We start from the raw sequence: 24,339 nt of genomic DNA on the forward strand, positions 1-24,339 counted from the left end.
CAATAACCAGCACAGAAAACTGTTTAGACGCAGCAGAATCTGCACATATTCCAACTGTATTTCCTTTGATTTGTGCTTCCTGCCAAAACAGTCTGTTTTAATTTATTCCATCCCCTTCCAGGCATGCCCACTCCGCTGCCATTGGTCACACGCCCAAGGTGCTTCCTAACTATGAACCAAGGAAGTCCGCCCCTCTGTGACATCACAAAGGGGCAGTTTTGCCACTCCTTTTGAAACTGAGCATTGGATTTATTCATGATTATTATATTATTCTCCAAAATAATAAAAAGCACAATAATAAAAAGAACCAAAATAGCAAAATAACAAATTACTTCCTCAAGCTACTTCTTGTACAGCCAATAGGTACTTTTTTCCTGAGGAGTTGACAACATTGAATTAATGCAATAATACCGAAGAACAAAACATTTGTAGACGGTCCCTGGACTGTGTCATAGCGATCAATTTTAGTCATACTGGACACAAGACCGCTCGTTTTGATAAAAGCTGGGCTGCAGCTGTTTGTCTTTGTTGCCACGGTTGGAAAGATGCATGATTTGCTTTATAACAACCATTCGTTTGGGAGCTATTGAGCTCGGAAGTTCGAATCTGAATATCTTTCCAACTTTACCGCAGTTAGTAAGGCCGATTTGTCTTCCAGGGTTACTATGGCAACTCGACCAACGGCTACTTGTGCCACAGAGTCACGAGTCAAGAAAAGTGTGTATGATGGGGTAAATATCATATATATTCTTATTCGTGATGTTTTTACTTGTACTATTTTCCATTTACAGGGTTAAAAACTCGCCTCGTTGCTGAGCAGTCACTTAGGTTTGTCCTGGCAACGACAAGCAGAGCACTATTGAATTACCAAAAATGGGAGGCCAGCACCAAATTAGCACACACTGACCGTTTTTACATTCTTTGAGGATACATGGTTTCATTCTGGTCTTGGGAAAGTTCTGGACACTAAAACTAGAGGCGAAGGTTGGGAGAGCGAGAATCCCCACAACCTCAAAGGTACGTCAATTAGACTTGCATACCCGATCCTTTAGAGATCCTTTGAGAGTTGAAAATGGCACCAACATGTATTTTTCAGCATGCCAGCAGGCCTATGTATTATATGCTGCTTTGAATATTGCAAGCATGTTAGACTCATAGAGATCACAGCTTTTCCACATATAGCAAAAATTCATTAGCCACCAAAATGTTTTGCATACAGTCTAGTATTCAGAAGCATCGGTATCCATTTGTTGTCAGTGACATATTTTCCTTGTATGTTATGAATAAGGCCATCCTATTGTTTTACACTGTCAGGTGACATCTCTGCTGGTCGGCAACCAGTGATGATGACTGCTCTGGTACGAACTGGCACCAAGGTTTCTTCGTGTGAAGACGGGGACAGGTTCTTAGAGAATGGTGATCTGATGCGGGCTACCTCCATCTACATGTCTGCCTTCAGTACTCACGCTGCAACCACACTGTCACACATGCGGCAAATGGAGACATCCAACCTCCAGGGGGTCGTATCCACTCTAGAAGGTTGGCTCGATAATAACCAGGAAGGTCAGCCTACAGAGAGTCTCAGTAAAGGTTTGGTAGCTGTCTTTCTGTCCACGCTCTGCCCCAATAACCTGTCAGCCACCATTTATAAAATGGAGTCTCTCCTTCAGAGCGGTGGGCATGACTGTGGGGAGATTTTTGCCCGCTGCACCGCCCTGCTCGAGGGGAAACAAAAGCCGAATCCAGAGGGAGTTTGTTGTGTGGCGCTGGAAATAACTCGTGCCTTGGCCTGCTTGGTGTCAGAAGGATACCATGCTCAGGGTCTGAAGCTTTACCTCAACTCTTACAAGAGCAACAAATGTGAAACTGTCAAACTGGTGAAGAGCAGACAAGCGTCTCATATAGCCAAAATAGTCAAGGCCTCTACAGAGCAAATGCATCACTGGCATCCCTCCATGATATTGGACAGCGAGAGTGAAGTGTGCTCAAAGGAGTGTGGACGTTTGAATGTGGAGGCTGCTTCTCTGCTGATTGACTTCCTTTTGGAGCTGTCACCAGGTGATAGTGAAGTGCAGGAGCTCCAGGCTGCACATTTGTTTTTCACAGGCCAATTTGGTGACAGCGCGGACGTGTACTCTGCTATCTTACAGAATGACTCTGGGAAGATGGTTCAAGACTCAGCCGAGAGGCGAGCCAGGCTCTTAACCAGCCGAGCAGCCGCCTTCCTGTCAGGAGGCGTCCACATTGACAAGGCCTGTGTGGATTTGGGTGAAGCCTTTGGTGTGCACCCTGCATGTGCTCACATGTACTTCCAAAAGCTCTTCACTGATTTTGGTACTGGAGGGTCTGCTCGCAGCTATCTTCGTCAGGAGGCTGAAAAGGGTCTATGTGGTTTTCGGGAGATGGTCATTACCCGAGCAGACCTGAGGTCAACACAGGGAGTGGAACTTCTCGACCCTGTGCTTGCTCAGTTACGAACTCTTTGTCATTTGGAGCCTCATGGAGGAGGAAGAGAGCTGCGGGTGCGTCTGGCCGATTGTCTCCTACTAAAGGGGGAGCACAAAGAAGCTCTCTCTATATGTAGCCAGCTGGCCGCCACTAAAGACCAGCACAGCTATCAGAACACAGTACAAGTTCTTTGTGGATATACGCGACTCCTCACAGATGACCACAAGGGGGCTCTGGAGGACTTTCAGGCTGTGATTGAGCACAGCGCCCCCCATCCACCGAGCTGTGTGCGGGCACTCTGTGGCCGGGGCCTGCTACGGATGATGGCCGGCTTCCACTACCTCACAGCACTCGACTATGTGACAGCAACCCGATTGCACCCTCAGGAGACGGCACTAACTGTTCGCTGTCTTGTTCCATGGAACCTCCGGGGGCTGCTTTTCACTGTTTTACTGGAGCAAGGCCGATTCATGCTGGAGGGGGCTGGAGAGCATCATCCGGCTTCATGTGGAAACTCCCAGCAGCCGCAACAGGGGGGTCAGCTGCAGGTTACATCAAAGCAAGACAGCCACAGAGAAGGGTATTATGGCTCTCATATACATCAAAGTTGAAAATCTGCATCATCAGTTTAATGATACGTTTCTCCATGCAGGACTCCTGTAGGCGTCCACTCCCTGGCTATGCTGCTCATGGACCTCCAGCCCGACAATGGTGGTCCTCAAATCCTGGCCGCAGATGCTTTATACCAGCTTGGCCGAGTAGAGGAAGCCTACCGCCTGCTACTGCTTTGCATTGGACCCATCAGTCCCCGTGCGCCCATCTTGGCCCGCCTTGCCCTCTTACAGCTGCACAGAGGCTTTCTGTATGACACCAATCAGGTATTGAGTTTACTATTGGTATTGGCAACTCCGAGTTGCGTGGGGGAGTAAGGGCCCGTTGCTTCCAGCTTTAATTTTGTATTGTAACAGCAATAAATTCAACTATTAAATTCTGCATCTACAAGTATGGGTCACTGAAGTTTCGGCCAGTTTCATAATGACATTGATGCATAATGCACATACTTTTATTTGCTTTTGCAGCAAAGAAAACCAGGCTACTGTAAAACTCAGTTGAGTTATACATAATATACCTACATTATAATATATAATACAGTCTAATCTTTTCTATAATTTGTTCGGAAACAGTACGACACTTCTGTTTTTGTTTTGCAGCTATTAAAAAAGCTTGTTCAGTGCGGCGACACCAGTTGTTTACGCCCCTTATTGTCAGTAGCGAAGAAGAAGGACCGAGTGCTGCTACATGCACACTGCCACTCCACTGCCAAACGCATCCTGGAGGGTACGAGAGACGAGAGCACCATCAGGGAGGCAGTGGCCTACCTCTCCATCGCTATCATAATATCTGGTACAAATGTTTTGTTGTCATTGGTGTGGAGGAACCATATGACTTGAAAATATATTGTAACCTTCGAAGGGGGTGAGGCGGCAGAATCCCTGCTGGAACGAGGAAGGTGTTATGCTCTACTTGGCCAAAGAAAGACAGCCATCTTTGATTTCAGTGCCATTATCAAGGAACAGCCCAAACATGTTCAAGCACTATGTGGAAGAGGGTTCACTTACCTCCTGCTCAACCAGCAAAAGGTACAACTCCAACATACACTACTGTACGGACAACTGGACACACCACTGCTCTGATCCAGTGCATACAAAGCAAGTCCATATATCCACATCCATACAGTGGGGCAAAAAAGTATTTAGTCAGCCACCAATTGTGCAAGTTCTCCCACTTAAAAAGATGAGAGAGGCCTGTAATTTTCATCATAGGTACGCTTCAACTATGAGAGACAAAATGAGAAAAAAAAATCCAGATAATCATATTGTTTGATTTTTAAAGAATTTATTTGCAAATCATGGTGGAAAATAAGTATTTGGTCAAAAACAAAAGTTCATCTCAATACTTTGTGATATACCCTTTGTTGGCAATGACAGAGATCAAACGTTTTCTGTAACTCTTCACAAGATTTTCACACACTGTTGTAGGTATTTTGGCCCATTCCTCCATGCAGATCGCCTCTAGAGCAGTGATGTTTAGGGGCTGTCGCTGGGCAACACGGATTTTCAACTCCCTCCAAAGATTTTCTATGGGGTTGAGATCTGGAGACTGGCTAGGCCACTCCAGGACCTTGAAATGCTTCTTATGAAGCCACTCCTTCGTTGCCCGGGCGGTGTGTTTGGGATCGTTGTCATGCTGAAAGACCCAGCCACGTTTCATCTTCAGTGCCCTTGCTGATGGAAGAAGGTTTTCATTCAGAATCTCACGATACATGGCCCCATTCATTCTCCCATTTACACGGATCAGTTGTCCTGGTCCCTTTGCAGAAAAACAGCCCCAGAGCATGATGTTTCCACCCCCATGCTTCACAGTAGGTGTGGTGTTGTTTGGATGCAACTCAGCATTCTTTCTCCTCCAAACACGACGAGTTGAGTTGATACCAAAAAGTTCTATTTTGGTTTCATCTGACCATATTACATTCTCCCAATCCTCTTCTGGATCATCCAAATGCTCTCTAGCAAACTTCAGACGGGCTTGGACATGTACTGGCTTCAGCAGGGGGACACGTCTGGCACTGCAGGATTTGAGTCCCTGGCGGCGGAGTGTGTTACTTATGGTAGCCTTCGTTAATATGGTCCCAGCTCTCTGCAGGTCTTTCACTAGGTCCCCCCGTGTGGTTCTGGGATTTTTGCTCACCGTTCTTGTTATCATTTTGACCCCACGGGGTGAGATCTTGCGTGGAGCCCCAGATCGAGGGAGATTATCGGTGGTCTTGTAGGTCTTCCATTTTCTCACAATTGCTCCCACAGTTGATTTCTTCACACCAAGCTGCTTAACTATTGCAGATTCAGTCTTCCCAGCCTGGTGCAGGTCTACAATTTTGTTTCTGATGTCCTTTGACAGCTCTTTGGTCTTGGCCATAGTGGAGTTTGGAGTGTGACTGTCTGAGGTTGTGGACAGGTGTCTTTTATACTGATAACCAGTTCAAACAGGTGCCATCAATACAGGTAACGAGTGGAGGACAGAGGAGCTTCTTAAAGAAGAACTTACAGGTCTGTGAGAGCCACAAATCTTGCTTGTTTGTAGGTGACCAAATACTTATTTTCCACCATAATTTGCAAATAAATTCTTTAAAAATCAAACAATGTGATTATCTGGATTTTTTTTTCTCATTTTGTCTCTCATAGTTGAAGCGTACCTATGATGAAAATTACAGGCCTCTCTCATCTTTTTAAGTGGGAGAACTTGCACAATTGGTGGCTGACTAAATACTTTTTTGCCCCACTGTATATCCAAAGTCCATATATGTCATGCCGCAACTTGTTTCAGGGGCCCATTTTATTCTTGTTGCATGGACGTACAAATACACAGAATAAATTGGGTTTTACCTGAAGGAATTCTATATTTTCTTCAACGGTCAATTCCTGTATGTGTCCCAATACGTCTGTCCACAAAATGTATTTTACAGAGTTGCTTTGCCTAACATTCAAAATAATATACTAAGCTTCAACCTTTTCTCTGGTACTATAGGAATGCACTCATGACATCGTGGCCGCTCTGCAGATAAACACTGATGAGGTCACTAAAGTCCTCCTGTCACTCAAGGACGGAGCACGCATACTGGTCTGTGATTGGCTGCATCAGTTCTGCAGAAGCAGTCTGTCAGATGTCCTTGTCACCAACGCTGTCCCCTGCCATGGGGAACGACTCAGAGATGTTTCCATAATCTGTGCTGCTCTGATAAGGGCAGACTGCAGAGTTCCCAGATGGCATCTCCTCCATGTTGACATTCTTTTAGCCAAAGGTATGACTTAGCCAAGCTTTGCTGCACGGGTACACAGCGTGACTTCACTTGAAATAATCTGCTGAGGATATAGTTTGCCCTGTTTGCTTATTGCTACTGTCCTTGGCCAGGTGAAGTGGAGGCGGCTGGTGCCCACCTGAGCCAGTGGTTTGGCCAGGAGCCGAGAGATGCAGCGGCCCAGGCCAGGGTAGGTGTGGTGGAGGCCTGGCAGTGCAAGTCTTGCAGCGCGGCACGCAGGCTCAGCATATTTGCTGAGAAAGGGATGTCATGTTTGGACCTTTTGTTGGCACTCATCCCACTTAATCAGAGGAAACGCCTAGCACAGGTAAATCCCATGTTAGCCATTTATATTCCTCTTTAATCAGCACTTTTCCAAGCCAAGAAAAATAGGCTAAAATCAGGAATGTCTGTGTTTAAAGATGCTGCATGTCATGTGCATCTCAGAGGGTAGGGCCACTCAGCGTAGCGTGTCACAGAGTGTCACGCAGGTTGCAGCAGAGATACAGAGACTATAAGTGTCACTGCATACTATGCGCTTTTCTGTGAAAATGTAAAAATAAAATTCACCTGTTGTGAAGTGAGTCTCATATGTTGGACAAATTAGCACAAGAGAGGAGAAGATAGGATGCAAACTTTAATATCATTGTGATCAATAAGGTTAAAAACAGTTGTAAAGCTATTAAATACATATTTTTATATACACCAGTTATTGAAAACATTTTACATTTACAATTTGTCTTAAAAATATTTGTATTCAAACAGGTATTGAAATAGGGCGATATGATACATTGTATTTCTTGGTATATGGTCATTACTAAAGCCAAAATGATGCCCTAAGCCTTGCACAGTACTGTGTGTTCATTATCCAAGTACAACACTCATTATCCAAATATAACACTTGTTCAATGGCAGGCAGCGGCACAGGATGCCAACATCATGTCTTCAGATGGAAGCTGGGATCAGGCCCTCCCTCTTTTGACTGTGGCAGTACAAGCTGCAGACAAACAGAGACATCAGTACATTCGCGAGCGGGCTTCCTGCCTCGCTCAGCTGGGCTTCCACGAGCGTGCCATTGCCGACCTCGACCAAGTCATTCAAAAATATGGTGGGTCCGACACCAGCTGCTCTGAAAACCCCCAAGTCTTGGCAGAAAGTCTTTGTCGACGCGGCCACAGCCTGGTGCTTTGTTCCAGAGAAGAACCAGCTCTGGAGGATTTTAGCCGGGCTCTGGAGCTCCACAGGGAGCGGACCATTCAATGTGTGGAAGAAGGTGTGGGTCGGCTACGGCTGGCAGAGTGCTTTTTGCGGGGGGCACTGCAGCACTACGGAGAGCAGCAGCTCAGCAAAGCTTGGACTTTAATTGAGTGTGGCCTTGTTGTGGATGGTGACAATGCAGAACTCCGCAGAATGAGAGCCAAGGTCAAGCGAGAAGTGGCTAGCCCATGTAATGTCAACTAGTGAGTCCTCAAACCAAATGGTGATCCAATCAGCTAACTTATACAGTAGAATCTCTTTAGTGCAATTACGCTTAACTCAAAAGCCTTAGTTCAGGCATTCAAACAATGATCTTAAATAATAAGGAAACATTAGTTTTCATATTGTCATAGCTGATATGTCTCAACAAATGTACAACATACATTACATAAAGGTTTGGGCATGAATTTTTGTTGAGAAAAAAATTCTTTTGGGTTCTTTTTTTTAGGAATCACACACTGCCACGCTGGAATGAGACTATATTACATCAACATGAACAGCACGGTACCTGTGCGAACCATTTGACAAAACACAATCTTTTTCAGGTTAGGGTTAGGATGTATTTTATTTCATAAATATCATTCCATATTTTGTGCAATGTTTATCCAACAGTCTAAAGTACCCAAATCTAAAATAGTTAATTAGAGTCTCTCTGCTGCAGCTTTAAATGTATTTTCTGTTTTACTGACCCATTTATAAACCAATGACATTTGTATACATTAGAAGTCTTCATATTTCTTTCTCATTGTGCAAGCCAAACATAAAGTCACGCAACTTATTTGAATGCAAACTACAATAGATAAGAAAGTGCCCAATGTGCAGGAGTTATGCTTTAAAACTAGAGAAGGCACAATTTTCCATAGTCATATCCACAGTGGCACATACACCATTCATACAGGAAACATGTAGGAATTATACTGTTCTTCATATTAATATGAGAAAAACATCTAAATGTATATTCTTAGTATATAGAAAGCAGGAGTTAATTGTCTTGAGTGCACACTAGGGATAATTAAATATACAGAACACGCCAAAAGTTCGGACCCACGCAACACAAGGGTCCCACCCCCATTAAGTAACCTTGACAAGGCACACCTCTCATTGAGGCTCATTGAGAGAACACCAAGAGTTTGCAGCACTATCAAAAAAAAGACATGAAGATGAAGAAAACGCACTGAATGAGAAACTATTGGCCTGGACTGGACATGTATATTCATGTTGTTGATAAGAGTAGGTGTCCTCTATGCAGACACAGTTATGTATTGGGGCTCCATATTGCCAAAGTAGGACTTCTCCCATTCACTCATGAGGTCAAAGTGCAGGGGGCGGTCACAGAAGGTGCAGGAAGCAGCCGCAGGGTTGTTCAGCTTGAGTCCCACCTCCTGCCACACGTCCAATAGTTTCTCTGTGAATTTGATGCTCAATGTTAATTCTTCCTGAAAGCGCTAGTGCACACACACCGCCGTGACAAATCACTCACTGGCTCCCCACTTATCTTGATGAGACATTTCTGTGAAACAGCCACTCACCCACAAAATACTCCATCATGGCAGGGTGGTGATGAGGGGATGGAGCCAGGCGCAGCAGCTCCTCGCCACGGGGCACTGTAGGGTAGTTGATGGCCTGCACGTAAATGTTGTGTCTCTCCAGCAGAGTGTCACACACCTTGGTGTTCAGCTCAGCATTGCCCACCTGGAGAATACAACAAAAGCAGCAGTGATGATCTATAACGGAGCAAAAATCACAGTTATTCATTTAATGATGTTTAGTGAAACACTTTTTGTCTGTGAAAGGTGCTCAGCGTAATTATAAAGATTGATTTTCTTGAAGCAGTTGAAGTAATATGGAATTCAACCAGCACCTCGGAAAGGTAAGCTACATTCACAAAAGACATCTGGCACTGGCATTGGAGGGGTGGCTTTCATATTCCCATACCCGAATGGGGATGATGTGGCTGGGACAGTGGACCACAGGCAGGCCCCTGTCCATGAGCAGCTGCCGCATGTGTTTGACATTCCTCTGGTGTGCTCTGCGCAGTGACTGTCCCTCGGTGCCCTTCAGGACACGCACGGACTCCAGAGCTCCAGCCAGGACCATCGGGGGCAGGGCAGTGGTGAAGATGAAGCCGGCTGCGAAGGAGCGCACCGTGTCTACCAGGGCGGCGCTGCTGGCAATGTAGCCTCCCACACAGCCGTAGGCCTTGCCTGCCACAGATGAAACGTGTTGGTGAGGTCAGGAAAATTTTTTTTTTCATTACCACTTGTCCAAAGCTAACTTTGTCTTTATTTCTATATTGTATACAGCAGCATTTTTCAATGTGTGGCACACTGAGCCTCCCTTAGCTCGGCCTCAAGCCTTTGGCGAGACCCTGGACTGGTTGCCAGTCAACAACCATTCACATTCACATTCATAGCTGTGCACAATTTAGAGTTGCTATGTTTTTGGAATGTGGGAGGAAACCGGGTGATTGTTCAAATGTGTGTGTTTAGCTAACAGCTTGAAGTTGCCATAAAAGTAGAAATGACCTCATATGTTATTTATCATCACAGGCCACCCTGCACGTTGAGGCGGCGCCCTGCTGATAAACCTCTGATGGCAGTGATCAGCGTGCCTCCGCCTGGCCTCATGCGCGGTTGTCATAGCGATGTTGGCATCATGACATTAAGTGACTACAAGTCTAACTTGAGCCAAGAAGAGAAACCAGGGGATTGTTGACAGAGCTTCACAGGAAAATCTCACCGAGGGTCCCAGACACAATGTCAATCTTGTGCATAACATTGTCCCTCTCCCCCACTCCAGCTCCGTGGGCTCCATACAGGCCGACGGCATGGACCTCGTCAACAAAAGTCAGAGCGCCGTATTGGTGAGCAACATCACACAGCTCCTCTAAAGGACAGATAGCACCTGAAAACACAAGGCGAGGGAATAAAAATCAATGGAATTGTGCTATATCAACTCCAAACTACAACAACCACAATAGTGAACATGAAACATTGTGTTATTATCTTTTAAAAGCACAATTGTTGATACATTTCACTGTATAAGATGTTGAAATAGAGGAAGTACGTTGTGGAAAATAACAACAATCGACAAATTCTGTCACAATAATAGAAAAAAAATAGATTGTGTTTCATTGAATGACACCGTGCTTCCTAGAAAGTAGTTATATTAGTAATACACAGAGAAACCATGTTTTCATTAATTTATCCAATCAAACAGGATACAATCATTAGCCACAGAATTTGGTACACCTGCAAATCTAAAGGTACAAAGAGCGTATATAAACAATGTTCATTGTAGGACCAATCAATCAATAAAAATATGTATTATATTTGTAATGGGAAATGGGAATTTGATGCGGTTCTTATATATTGTGTAACTTTTACACAATGCAGTGTTCAGGAAAAGTCCAACCGCAGACAAGTGCCACAAACCCATAGCCCGCTCCAGTTATTCATGTACAGTGTGTCTGTTATGTGAAAAAGCCTGGCATAAACAAGACCCAATTCTCTCTCTTTGATGACGCAAAAGAAAAGTTTGCATAAAAGCCTGTCTACATTTTCAATTGTAACTGTCCTTACCGTCCATTGAATGCACCGTCTCGAATGCCACTATTTTTGGCGTCTTGGGGTCAGAGCGTTGCAGTAGCTCCTTGAGGTGTTGGCTGTCATTGTGTCGAAAGATGACACGCTTTGCTCCGCTGTTCCTGATGCCCTGAATCATTGAGGCGTGGTTCCCGGCATCGGAGTAGATCTCACAGCCTGTGGGTGTGACAGTAAGCACACGGTGAATCCTGAGCTTGTAATTCTTCTTGTTATTTAGGTTATTTATTTACATTTAGGAGACCTGCATGCGCCCAACTTTGTGGGAACTGTTTGGAAAAGGCTGGTCCTTGTTCCAACACCTTTGATATGAACTAGAACAGATATACTGTAGTACCTGGCAACATCCTGGCCAATGTGAAGAGAGTAGAGTCGTTTGCCACGAAACAGGAAGAGAAGACCAGAGCGCCATCCTTCTGATGGAGCTGGGCCAACTCCTTTTCCAGAAACACGTGGAAGTTACTCGTACCTGAGATATTCCTGGTGCCTCCTGCTCCTGCACCGTGCCTGCTCAAGGTCTCACTAAGGAACAAAAAGATGACATGTCTGACTGGAGCATTTAACAGGAGTGATGGTGACCAAAAATGTTGACAAAGCTCCAAATGTGCTTCCCTTACACGAGGTGATTGTCACCACATTACCTGATGGCGCTAATGACCCGGGGGTGCCGACTCATGCCCAAGTAGTCATTGCTGCACCAAACTGACACTTGGGATCCGTCACGGTCTGACACAGAGTAATCCTCTGCGAAGGGAAATGATGTCGCACTGCGGTTTACAGTCTTAAAGACTCTATATGTGTGGTCCTCTTTCTTCTCGGCAATCTTCTGGGAGAAGAAGTGGTCATAGTCATAGCTGGGGCCAGCTACATAAGCAAGATAAGTTTCATTATTCCATGAACATTATTTAGGTGTTCATGCACATGTGGCTTTTATGTCGGAAACACACCCATGTTGTCTTTGAGGAGGTGACTGATGGTTTGAGGTGATTTGGAGAGAAGGGACTCCTGTAGATCTTTGAACACCAGGCCTGTAAAAAAGGACTTTTGTCGTTATATCACAGTTGTACACAAGAATTAAAATGCTGCTTCTTACCCTCTTGGACATCCTCCTGCACTTCAGGCCTGGCTCGAACCAAGCCGATGTGAGAGGTGAATGGGCAAGCCTTTGGCGCCAACTCGACTACTTGAGGAGCTGTTTGAGCAAACATCCTCCTTTGGTGCAGCATGAGAGGCTGGCGGCAGTCAGCAACAGCGGAGGGGGTGCTCAACTTGGCCTCTAAGGAAGCCGACCCGCTGACGTTGATCTGACGTGCAATGATGGGACATTGATTGGCCAGAGACAGCAAGGAGGGTCCTGATCTCCTCAAAGCTGGCTTAGTGGCAGACTTGAAGAAAGGGCAGTGGTGGAGGAAGGCAGCCATCTTGTTCCTGCTCCGGGTTAATGGATGACAACAGTATTCTTTACTGGTAGTTTGACTAGTAGTTTGTATCTTTCTACATGAGCACATTTTCTTCCCAGATCAGTGAGATCAAGGTTTCAGTCATGCAGTTGTCAACATTCTACGTATGTTCTTCTTCTTTCACTTGAAGAGCAGAAGGTGTGACCACCAGGGTGGGGTTTATCTTCTCCCTGCAGGCGTTTGCAGTGCTGAGTGACAGACGTCATCAGCAAATACTACTTCTAACTAATCCGCTATAAGACCTTAATTTAACACTGCGATAAATCTCATTTGCAGGTCAGAACATAGTTTAAAAATACTCGAATATATATTATTATTACTCAAATACAATAATAAAACATTGTGAGAGTAAGATCTGTCTGACAATAAATGGCATACATGAAGTCCATTTATACTGTGCCAATTAATAATAATAATAATAATAATTGGAAGCACCAGGATGGATCTACAAACAGCTGCCTTATTTTCTTACATGTGTTTTAGCCTGTGGTGAAAAGATAAGGCAATACTTCGGCTCGGTGGCCTTTTCTTGTGGACAGAAGTTATCTGTACATCGGCCTGTCAAATAAGTACCTTTCCAGCAAAAGTGGGTCAAATTTCATTGTAACATCACTTTCAGCAAACTGGATCAGTCGCTAAAAATCCAGTCGTTTGTTTTAACTTAAGCTTGCAATATGAAAATGTACGCCTACTGATATTATTGAATATTTTGCCCTTTACAAATTCCATCGCCAACCCAAAGCTCCCATCATGCTCCACAGAAAACATTATGTCATGTAAAGACTCACCTGTTGACCTGCACTGAGGACGAACTTCAAAACAGCAATTAGACTAAAGGAGTCCACAAGAGAGTATTATGCAATCAGCTCCCCCCACCCCTCCAACATGTCACTACATGGAGGCGGGCACACATGGAGGACTGTTTTCTGTAGATGCTGACATCCTGTACTTCACAATGTGAAATGTTTATATATAAGTAGTATATGATAGACTAACTGCAATTTGACAGTAGTCAGGAAAACATTTAAAATACTGCAGTTTTTGTAAGACTTTGTGAGCGTCTCAATGACACACAAATAGTCAATAAATATGATGTATCATGCCCTGTAATTGGCTGCCGACCCGTCCAGGGTGTACCCCGCCTCTTGCCCGAAGACAGCTGGGATAGGCTCCAGCACCCCCACGACCCTCGTGAGGATAAGCGGTCGAAAATGAATGAATGAATTAATGTATCACTGCTTACATACAGTCCTGGCACCCCTGGTCATTTTCATCGACTAATATTTACATTTGATTATCTGAAACATTTAAGTGTGACATACATGGAAAGAAAACACCTCAGCACCTTACCAGAACCCACGTTTGCTTATTTTCTTTATATTTATAATTACTTTGACACTTTGACACTGTGCTCATCAATCATCAGTAGTATGTAGTATGTCCTCCTAAGATAGATTTCATGATGCGATCCACAATTAACAATCATCAGATAATCAGTCTCCATTTAACAGATGGCGTGTGACAATCAGTGATCAATTCCGTCAGTGACCAGCAGAGGGCGCCTTCCTGCAGGTCTGGTTTGACCCCGCCCCCACCCCACCCCCGGAGCAAGCGTTAATGAGCACTGTGCAGAGCTCCGATTTGCAGCCTACCTCCATCCATCCCATCCACACGCAGCTGCTCAGCATCCACCCATCCATCCATCCATCCCAGGCAAGGTGCACCAGAGCGAGCTTCAGCGGCAGGATGCTGGCTTGTACGGAGATCATCACCATGTGTCTGCAGTCAGCCAAGCGGCAGCATCTCATCAAGCAGCAGCAGGAGGAGTGTGACAACAGCCATAACCACACGGCGCCCCTTTTTCACGATGTAAGTACACAGTGTTGGCTTTTGGCTTTATACTTACTACATCCCTGGTAGATCAAGGTAGTCAAGGGTCGTCATAGGAGTAATGCTGCTCCTCATGAATGGTGCAAAACCAATCAGTCGCCATTCAAATGCAATGATGCACAGCAGTTATCCTGTTATATAAGAAAGGTTGAGTGTTTTGGAATGTGCTAAGAGCAATTGACACATTACATCTCACTTGAACGTTATCATGCAATTATTAAAACGTTTCAAGGTAATTTGACCATGTGGCTTATTGCTGACCCGGACTCATATTCGGAGCCAGTATAAAGCATCATTTGTTCAAATATCCATCCTTGCTTGCACATTGTTGTTAATGCATCCATACAGAAAAGCTCAATCTCCCGTATTTAACATGAAAAATGCACATGCAAATGCCCTTTTACGGCATTATTGTACTGTAGTTGAAATCATCAATGGAGCTTGTATGGCTGCCGTGCTTCTGATTTATGGAGGTGAAAAAAAAAACACAACATGGCTATACTGGCATCATCCCATTTTAAACCTTAAAATAAATAAAAGGTATCATCAACAAACTAAATTATCTTGGTTAATCCTATATTTATTTAGCAGATTGCGGCACATTACTAATACACTGTTTACTTTAAGCATGTGGTAGGTTCTGGAGAAAAAGCAGATTTGTTTGATTTTCCTAATAGAACTCCTAATATAAAAAATGTCAGCCATATGCTGGAGCTGTACAATTTAGTGCAGATCCCAACAGTGGTCAGTGCTGCACATTGTTCTTAAAGGGGAACTGCACTTTTGAGGCAATTTTGCCCGTCATTCAGAATCCTTATGTGTAACATGAACACATATTTCTTTCCCTTTTCTCTTCATTATAATGCCAGAAAATGAGTTAATATGAGCTAGCTAACAACGCACATCATTGGGAGACATATATTTTGACTACGAAGCCCTATAAAAAAATCTTAAAAATCAGTATCTTGCCGTATTTTGATGATTTAGAACGTTACCGAATCTTCTTTCCTCACGCATTGACTTCACATGGAGCATTTACCTTTCCACTACTTCCGTCAGTAACAGCAGCATAGATACGTAGACAACACTCATGATGTCTGCTCTCCTTGGGATGGCTGTGTCTTCCAGCACAAGGCGTGTTCTCCAGTCCACAGCAAACAAGCATCTGGTTGAGTCTTCATAGTGAAATTTCGAGCTAGCTATCCATGCTTCTGTCTCTGACGTTTACACTTTCACATAAGTATTGTGAATGATGGGCAAAATTCCAAAAAGAGTGCAGTTCCCCTTTAAAAAAAAATTATTTACCCACTCATAACCACTTAATCTGCTGTCTTCCTTTGATTTGAGTTTTCTCAAACTACATTCTCATTACATTTGTGTCTGTTTGTGTGTGCAACCATGCCACTTAACACACATCTCAGAGAAGTGTACCGCACACTCCAGTGCAGCACCATCGTTGTACATGGTTGACTCAGAATGATGCATTCACTGTCTCCAGGGGAGAGCTTGGGGTTCCTGCTTCTGAGCAGCATGTAGGGTAGTAGAAGCAGCTAATCAGCTCTGGAGGAGGACGACACCTCTGTCATTGAGTTGATGTTTATTTTCTTTGTCTCCGTAATGTTCCAGTGCAACTCTGGCTCTGGGCTCCCTCGAAGGCATCTTTTGATACAGTGCTTACATCAGCACTTTAGACGTTTAGGGAGCAGTGACAATGATGGCGCAGGTTCCAGGTATCACACCATCACCAGCCTCTTCAAATGCCTTCATCGATTAACGTTTTTAAAAGCACCACACCACCTTAGTCATGTATCATATAGGGCTGGGAGATATCAATATTTACAAAAACAAGCATTTCATTCGTATTGATGTTTCAAGATGGCGCCATAGTTAGGGCAGCTCCGTGTCTCCTGCTGCGTTTTTAGTGTTTAATAGTGATTTATTTATTACTTCCTTATTGTTTTTGTGTCATACCGCCCCCTTAAGCAAGTGTGCAGCTATGGATGTTCATCTTGTTACGTTTTAGCTTGCTGCTTGCTCCATTGTTTACACTCGGCAACAGCTGTTAGCTTTATATTTACTGCTTTCTACGCCATTGATTATGTTCGGTATACTAATTATATATTAATTACGTTTCTGTTTATTGTTGATGTTAAATAGATTTGTAGTCCTTTTGGAGACCTTTTGGAGATCTAGTTAAACTTTATTCATTCCAAAATGAAATTGGTGGTATTAGTTAGGCTTTATACTAAGCTGTCCAACTACCTTGGTGAACAATGTTGGCTGGCAGTGTAGTTTTTCCTCCAAAGCTATGCTGATTGCACCACTATGATCATGCAGCTATGACTAATGCTTCACTGTTTTCCAATGTGTGCATACGCCTGAATCTTAAACATGATTTTCTCTTCCTGTTCCAGATATTCCGACGGGCGGACAAAAATGGTGAGCAACAGAAAAGGTCTTATTACTGTGATTGCATTTGACAATTCATTAAATGTGAATGCAGCATGAGCGATTTGGCCCTTTTGGCTGCCTTAAGGTGATGGTATGCACTTACAATGACATCACAACACTTTTTTGTTTTTTTAGAAAAGAATCTCAACTCCCAAATTGTCAAATTAGCAAAAACATACTCTTCATTTGCATATAATACATCTAACGTTTTACATTTAGCATTTACATTTAACTTGAGGATAAAGTTCCTCTTTGAAAAAAGCTCCTCTCGGGAAACAGCATCGGAAGAGAAACAACAGCACTGACAAAAAGGGAAATGTTTTCCATTTTAATCATCTACTCATGCATGCATCTCTGTGTAATGACATTCAAAATGCTAAATGGCCAAGTGTTTTGTGCAGAGTCTGTGAACATTCCTCAGGAGGATGTGTTACATAAGAGGCCCATTAGCGTTGTTTGCTGGGAACTGTACAGGTTCTAGGTGTGTGGAGACATTCATATAGGAGAATTGAGGCACTTTGTGAATCATCATGGATGAGCTGTCTTTGACTTTTTTACTTTCACAAAGCTAAATTAAGAATATAACATTTACATAGCATTTTCTGGACCCCATCTCGTGCCTCGTCACGTCTCTTGAATTGGGCATCCGACGACACCCCTATTAATTATGTAAAGATTCATTAGCGCATGCGCATCATGACAAGCTACATCTCTCTGCTATGACAACAGACAGAGCCACAATAGCATCCCCCCAGAGTCATCTGAACACATCAGCAGCAGCATTTCCAATACAATATACCGTAGTCAGGTCAAGTTCAGCAGCCAGGACAGAGATGTTTGCATGCCTTTCCTATGTAGCAATATATTCAAGCCTCAAGCTTGTTTGGTCTTCATCTCTCCTCCCTCTTTGTTCTGTTCCCGGAACGGGAACAAGATAAGTCGGTGGCTTGTTATGCCAGCCGTGCTCACATCACAGCTTGTGCAGCACACAGTCTGTGAAAAGGTGCTTCTCCCTCTCATTCAGCAAAATGTCCCAGTGTGAAGCAAGTCCCTGCACGGTAAAATCAAACCGTGTAATTAATGGGAGCATTGTGGTGTAGCTCCTGGAGTACAAGATTAGTGGTGCGCTACTACGTGCCATTTGGTTCCTGTACAGCCTGAGCGAGAGCTTGGTTCGTGGTGAATATTGGCCTTTGTCCAGGCTGCCCTTTTCACCGATTTCTAGCCACATCAATGGCGTCAAGGGAGTCCAGTTTGGGGGCCTTAGGATCTCATCTCTGGTATTTGCAGACGATGTGGTCCTGATGGCCTCTTTTGGCTGTGACCTTCCGTGTTTACTGGGGCGGTTTGCAACTGAGCGTGAAGCTTCTGGGATGAGCTAGAGGAGGTGGCTACTCTGCTATCTATTACCAGCATATTCTCCTGAATGGTGCGTGCTTCGTAAAGCTTGGTGAATTATTGCTGCTGTAAACTTGCCTCAGGAAATGTGTTCCTGGTGAGATACAAGCTCAGCACTGCTACTACACACAGTACTGTATAAATGTAACATGAGATAGAGAGAAGTGTCTGCCATGAGGTACTGATGTATTATCTGCCTGAAAAACATTTCTTTAAATAGCCACAGTGCTGTGTATCAATTGCATGAAAATACACAAATACTGGTATTAGGTCCGCCAACAGGATGACAACGTTGACTGAATTGCCTCTGGTTTTTGCTCGCTAACATAATTAGACATGTTTGACAAAGTTAATGGATTGGCTGTTTGCTGTGTGGTGCCTTCAAAGCACATGCTGGACAGATTACAGTCCAGCTTGTGTGGTCTGCCACCACGTTCTGTCCTTTGAAAAGTACTTATGTAATGTGCCATCTGAGTTGCACAGTACAGTTGAATTTAGTGTGAGTCTCACCGTGGAGAAAGGCAAGAGAATGAGTCAGATCAAGTCTACTCCTACATCTTGTGGCATGAAGTACCGAGAAGATACTCAGAATGTTGCAGTATACGGCCTATTCTATGCACTGAAGATGTAGCATACAATACAGCTCAGTGATCAACAATTTAAGGCAAGTGGGACCTATTATGCTTTTTTTCACTTTTCTGACCTATAAATGTAATTAGAATGTTGTATTCTCCTGTTAAACCATGCAAAGTTTCAGATAACAAGGTTTGCGCATTTGGAAGTGAAGCCTGAAAAAAGTTTGGGATGGCTCAAAACGCTCTGTTTCAAACTGCCCCTGTGTGATGTCAGCTGCAAGGTGGCTGTTCAGCAATGATGCCGGCTTTTGCCAAAGCTCGGACAACAGTTACCTGAGCAGATACCTTAGCTGAAAAAGTCAGGAGGTACAGTCAAATGGATTTTATTTTGCAACAAAAAGGCATCGTGTTCTGATTGCTTGCTGGCAGCTATTGTAAACTGCTCTTACCAAGTCACGGATGATATCATTTACCTTGTGCTCAGACACATCAGACATCATCAGAGTTCTCCTCAGCATCCTGAGTGGGGTGTGCTCAAAGAGCAAAACAGGCAAGATGACACCAAGATCATTTTAGTATGCTTTGTTTCTTCTTTCCAAGATTTCACCCTTGCCCTTTAGATGCTGCTTAGCTTCCTCGTACATATTTTCATATTCTCTTTGTGTTCATTGACTTTAGCCTCGCCATCTAAGCCATTTATTTCAACAATGTTTTCATGAATGTGCTGCACTGTTAGTGATACGATTGAGATGTCCTTGTGGTCTTCCAGATGACGGGAAGCTCTCTTTGGAGGAGTTCCAGTCATACTTCAGCGACGGCGTCCTCGCAGATGAGCAGATGCAGGAGCTTTATTATTCAATCGACAGGCAACACACAGAGTGAGATCCTCTTGCTTTCAGTTGTTTTCAGAATTGTGAATTGTCAGAATGGTGCAATCTTGATCAAATGAGCTTTTCATACAATTCGACGGTGAGGTTGATCCCCCCAATCAAATAGTCGAATTGTCAATTATTAAAAGACACCCCTGCTACAGGTGTGATGTTTCTGATGGCAGCTTTTGTATAGCTCCACACTAGCTTGTGCCAACGTACATAATAAAGTCACAAGAAGTGTGCACACATAAAGAGAACATGTTTAAAACTGATTTATGATGCCAGTGCGCTTTGAAACATTTGAAAGAACCTTGAAGAATCTTGTTGTTTTATTCCTCCCAGCAACATGGACATCGACAAACTCTCAGGTACCTTTATGAAAGTCAGCCGATTTAATATTTTTTTACTGTCATTCAATAACCTCATTTAATTTTGTTTTTGTGCCAAATCCTTCAATTTCAGAGTACTTCAGCCCACATGTGGGGGAGTATGTCAGCGTCCTGTCTGCTCTGGAAAAGCTGAATGTGGCTATTTTAAAGGCCATGGATAAAACTAAAAAGGTGAGTGACTGTCTGCTTTGCTCATGTTACAATGTTGCACATGGACAAAAATATTGACTAAATCCATTATAAATTTGATCTCTTTTCTGGACAATTGTATGCATTAAAATGTTGGTATCGCAGCCTGGACACCTGTCCATCATCTTTATTGTCTTGTTTAGCCATTAACCATGAACCATTGTATCATGTGAATATGCTGTCTGAAGCATATATAGACAGTACATACATACGTATATACAGTATATATATGTATACATACACATACAGTCGTGGAATAAATGATTAGACCACTTAGTTTCCTGTTCATTTTAATGCCTGGTACAACTAAAGACACGGTTGTTTGTACAAATACAACAATGACAACAAAAATGGAACTACACTGTTAAAGTTATTCATCTAAGAATTTTACTGTTTTACTGTCATTTCTTGGTTTTTCATCCACCCATGCAGGAGTATCAGGGCTCCTCAGTACTGGGTCAGTTTGTGACCCGCTTCTTACTGAGGGAGACCTCCACCCAGCTGCAATCCCTGCAGGCATCACTCGACTGTGCAATGGAGGCTGTGCATGACCAAGGCTGCACTGGCAGGACAACAGCAAAGAAGCCCGAGGACCTGCCCATCCAGAGGGTGACCAAACGTCCGGGACGACGCATCCAGAAGAACATGTGTCTCTCCCCGACCGACCCTTTCTCTGGCATGCTGACCACAGGTGTGTTCCATCCACAAGGCAAATTTGTGGAGTGCAAACACAGGCTGGGGCCCCGAGATTTACAGGGGCCCTAAACATCTCATAAAATATAACTATTGTTTTTTTTTTCAATTTAAAGTAAATACTACTGTTTTAGTCTTAATTCTCATGCTTACAACTACAGTATCCCTTTATCTCTAACCACTAGGAGAACACTAACCTCTCTTTCATCCTGCTGATGTCGTTTCAGGGGTCAGTGTGGAATCAGACTACCATTGGGGCTCCCAGGTTGACCAATTGGAGCAACTTTTAGACAAACTGGACTGTGAGGTTGGTATGGAATATTTTTGGTATGTTAATGCACCGTATGCACAGTGCACCAGCAGTTAACATGTTAACATCACGGTCAGGAGACCCAGGGTCTTAATCTCTGTTTAGGTATCTGTGTGGAGTCTGCATGCTGTCCCTGTGCGTGTGGGGGCTTTCTCCCATGTACTCCTATGTACTCCCATGTACTCCCATGTACTCCCATGTACTCCTATGTGGTCCAATGTGCTCCAATGTACTCCAATGTACTCCAGGTTTTCTCCCACATTCCAAAAACATGAGGCACCCGCGGGGTCGAAGCTGATGGCACCTCTAATTAGAACCTGTAATACCACCAAAAGCATGATATCAAAAGAGAAAGGCAGTTCCACAATTGTTCTTTTTTTAATGCTGTTAATCACCAGTTGCCAAAATCACTTAGAAGTACTTTCTAGCTTTGAACTCATCGTTGAGACCTTCTCCCAGGATAGAGACAGTATCTGTACCGCAAGGAAATTAGCTTGCGTGGTCCCATAAGAACATTTCTTTTTCATATCTTTTTCATGTAGACTGAAGTTTGTTCTAACTGAAGCTCTTACGTTTTAATATGAATGCGGCCATATTGTCTTTGTAAGGCCAAAGCTATATGCTTGGATGCGTTGACGGGTCATGCTTCAGGTTGCGCTTTACTAAAATATGCCTGCCTTCACTTTTAGAGTCCGCATCTGGAGCCGCTTAAAGAAGACACGCTGGCAGGGACGTATAAATCGGTGAGTAAAATAGCATGTCATTTTATTGATACTGTGTTCTGTGTGTTGCGTAGACCTGATTAATTACCTGCAAGTGTACAGTAGAGTGGAACCCGCAGTAGTGGTAATTGGTACACCTCATCAAGTCTTCATACACATTATATACATTTTTTTCAGTTAGATTTTGTACCTCCAAAATTTGATCCAGCCCATTTTTCAGCCTCTTATTTTGGGTCCCTGTGGCACCACGCAGCGGGGCGTCCTCGGCAGATGTTCATATCTGTGACCGTGGGCTCAGATATATATAACATGTTTGTTTTTCTTGCTGACCGTCTAGAACATTCTTCTGGTCCAAAGACAAATGTCAGTGAAGGAGCGAGACACAGAGAACTTCCAACAAGCTCTGAAGATCTATACGGAGGCCGCCAGTGGGCAACTCAACAACCTGCAGTCAGTCTACGTCTGACTTTAAATCACTTCAGTCTTGCTGAAGTTAACCTTCACTGGCCTGTCTTTCTCTCGCTGTCCCCTTCTCTTCCCTTTAGCATTTCAGTCCAGAACCTACCAGACAGATGGTGCTTCATCATGTATGAATTTTGGCAGGATCGTCTTTCCTGGATGAGGTGAGATCACTTTAAAGATCATTTTGAAATGTCACCTCTGATGTGAAGTGAAGGGAAAGCCGTCTCTAACTAATGTGTCGTCTTTCTTACACAGCTTCCAGCAGTCAACCATCAATAAGACGTTCCAGCGCTGCATCATCGACTCACTGGAGGAGCCAGAGATTGTCTCCACAATGCTCCTCCCAGGTGAAAAACAAAAAAATTAGATATTCCATCAGTTGTTACCTTTATAGCTATAGCTTTAAAATGGCAAAAGGGCAGATGGTTGCTGGTTGCTGCAGTTTGGTGTGTTCCCATAGAAACACGCAACCCCAATAACCTTTTTTAATATTTTCAATTGTCTTTCAGCTTCCTGGTGGATTATGAACAACAACTGACAAAATAAAGCTACTTTGGATCAGCACAAATAAGAAAAAAGGGGATGACTTTATATATATATAGTTTTCATTTTCTTCAAGGCATGTTGGCCACAATGTTTGTTGCAAAACTGTGCTTCAAGGAATAACAAAGACAATTTAAAGCGATGAAAGCAAGATTGAATGGAAAGTCATGCAATACTTCATTGAGCGATGAGCGTATATGATAATATTGATGGGGCACCCTTTGTACTCTTGATTTATTGGAAGCACAAAACGTTGACAAAAAAGATGCATGATTTAAGATGTGCTAATTTCTCATCGTACATAATTCAGAAAAAAAACATTCAACTTGACATTCCACTCAATCACTTTTTTTTAGTACAGACAACTAAATAATAAAAATGACTATTCTTAATTTAATAATAATGAGTCCCCTTAATTTCCTTTTGTCCCCTTTGTGATGTTGTGTGCTGTTGCTAGCTAACCTCTTTCTGCTGGTGGATGAAAATGTCATCTGATTTAGACAAAAAAAAAAAGATCTTCTGTGTCACTCTTGCACTTTAGAAAAAACATGGACGTGAATCATTTGAAAGGCAGATTTCACGTAAATTGTAAATGTATTTTCAATTTAAATGTAGTATCATGAGCCGACAATAACCACTTAATAACCAAATAACACAACTCAAATTCCAGTATTATAACCAGGAGACGTTCAAGTAGACGTTCACATTTTGGAAGCAGAAAGTGTTTTTTTGTAATGACACTAGAGAATACAAGTCTACTATGTACAGTGATCGATGAAAGTAGATTAAGACAATTCCATGTTGGTTGCTACTTCTTGAATGTGCAATGTGTTCTATGTGATCAATGTGATCTATAAATCATAGATTAAAAAAAAGTAACACACAGACCGTTCGCTCTTTTTTCCCTCTCTCTTATTTTGTCAAGAATGTGAAATAGTTCTGTGGATGTTTTGTTTCTGGAATGCAATAAAGGTAATGATATGCACAAAATGTTCCACTACTTGCTTCATTCAATTGAGACTTACGTCTTTTGCATTTTAACGGCGTTTTTTAATTGATTTTTGTATAGGTTATATTGTTTTCATAGTGGACAATAATGTGTGTGCAAACGTAAATATGGTTGTGCATATCGGAGGTTCTACTTAAAGGAGGGAAGATGTAATGTATGCTGTCACTTTAAGAGACATGTTCGCAAGGCATGGTGGGAACGGTCAGAATGAGTCAT

The 24,339-nt window shown here is 43.2% G+C and overlaps 3 protein-coding genes across 3 annotated transcripts; 2 read left to right on the plus strand and 1 right to left on the minus strand.

The window, feature by feature from the left end:
• The first annotated feature begins 516 nt into the window (after nt 1–516).
• Nucleotides 517–7,873, plus strand: ttc34 (tetratricopeptide repeat domain 34). The gene is made up of 9 exons (XM_058084156.2): nt 517–717; nt 792–1,017; nt 1,315–3,028; nt 3,101–3,326; nt 3,660–3,852; nt 3,922–4,088; nt 6,031–6,304; nt 6,415–6,629; nt 7,217–7,873. Exons 3-9 carry the CDS (start codon nt 1,344–1,346, stop codon nt 7,760–7,762), a joined length of 3,306 nt encoding a protein of 1,101 aa, XP_057940139.2. The 5' UTR covers nt 517–717; nt 792–1,017; nt 1,315–1,343; the 3' UTR covers nt 7,763–7,873.
• On the minus strand, nt 6,951–13,538 carry alas2 (aminolevulinate, delta-, synthase 2). The gene is made up of 10 exons (XM_058084160.2): nt 13,409–13,538; nt 12,254–12,588; nt 12,108–12,188; nt 11,802–12,024; nt 11,498–11,682; nt 11,140–11,319; nt 10,298–10,462; nt 9,494–9,762; nt 9,088–9,250; nt 6,951–8,963 (listed from the first exon to the last, which is right to left on the minus strand). The coding sequence occupies exons 2-10, from the start codon at nt 12,579–12,581 to the stop codon at nt 8,800–8,802; spliced, it is 1,758 nt and encodes a 585-aa protein (XP_057940143.2). The 5' UTR covers nt 12,582–12,588; nt 13,409–13,538; the 3' UTR covers nt 6,951–8,799.
• A 684-nt stretch (nt 13,539–14,222) lies between these two features.
• On the plus strand, nt 14,223–24,098 carry LOC131136863 (N-terminal EF-hand calcium-binding protein 1-like). The gene is made up of 12 exons (XM_058084166.2): nt 14,223–14,489; nt 16,925–16,949; nt 19,704–19,812; nt 20,149–20,174; nt 20,269–20,366; nt 20,817–21,075; nt 21,305–21,384; nt 22,077–22,130; nt 22,447–22,559; nt 22,655–22,732; nt 22,827–22,918; nt 23,081–24,098. The coding sequence occupies exons 1-12, from the start codon at nt 14,238–14,240 to the stop codon at nt 23,107–23,109; spliced, it is 1,215 nt and encodes a 404-aa protein (XP_057940149.2). The 5' UTR covers nt 14,223–14,237; the 3' UTR covers nt 23,110–24,098.
• Nucleotides 24,099–24,339: the final 241 nt, after the last annotated feature.

This window comes from Doryrhamphus excisus, linkage group LG17 (assembly GCF_037039965.1).
Source record: "Doryrhamphus excisus strain RoL-2023G ecotype Guam linkage group LG17, RoL_Dexc_Guam_v1.1, whole genome shotgun sequence".
In the NCBI taxonomy this organism is placed as follows: Eukaryota; Metazoa; Chordata; class Actinopteri; order Syngnathiformes; family Syngnathidae; genus Doryrhamphus; species Doryrhamphus excisus.

Bases quoted from the DNA above. Each gene is read 5' to 3' on its own strand.
- ttc34 (XM_058084156.2), top strand. From the start codon at position 1,344: ATGATGACTGCTCTGGTACGAACTGGCACCAAGGTTTCTTCGTGTGAA. The intron at 3,029-3,100 runs GTATTATGGCTC...TTCTCCATGCAG, and splicing joins CAAGACAGCCACAGAGAAGG to GACTCCTGTAGGCGTCCACT. The intron at 6,305-6,414 runs GTATGACTTAGC...GTCCTTGGCCAG, and splicing joins TGACATTCTTTTAGCCAAAG to GTGAAGTGGAGGCGGCTGGT.
- alas2 (XM_058084160.2), bottom strand. From the start codon at position 12,581: ATGGCTGCCTTCCTCCACCACTGCCCTTTCTTCAAGTCTGCCACTAAG. The intron at 11,683-11,801 runs GTAATGTGGTGA...TTTGTTCCTTAG, and splicing joins CGGGTCATTAGCGCCATCAG to TGAGACCTTGAGCAGGCACG. The intron at 11,320-11,497 runs GTACTACAGTAT...TCACACCCACAG, and splicing joins ATTGGCCAGGATGTTGCCAG to GCTGTGAGATCTACTCCGAT.
- LOC131136863 (XM_058084166.2), top strand. From the start codon at position 14,238: ATGAGCACTGTGCAGAGCTCCGATTTGCAGCCTACCTCCATCCATCCC. The intron at 19,813-20,148 runs GTGAGATCCTCT...TATTCCTCCCAG, and splicing joins ATCGACAGGCAACACACAGA to CAACATGGACATCGACAAAC. The intron at 22,919-23,080 runs GTGAAAAACAAA...ATTGTCTTTCAG, and splicing joins CTCCACAATGCTCCTCCCAG to CTTCCTGGTGGATTATGAAC.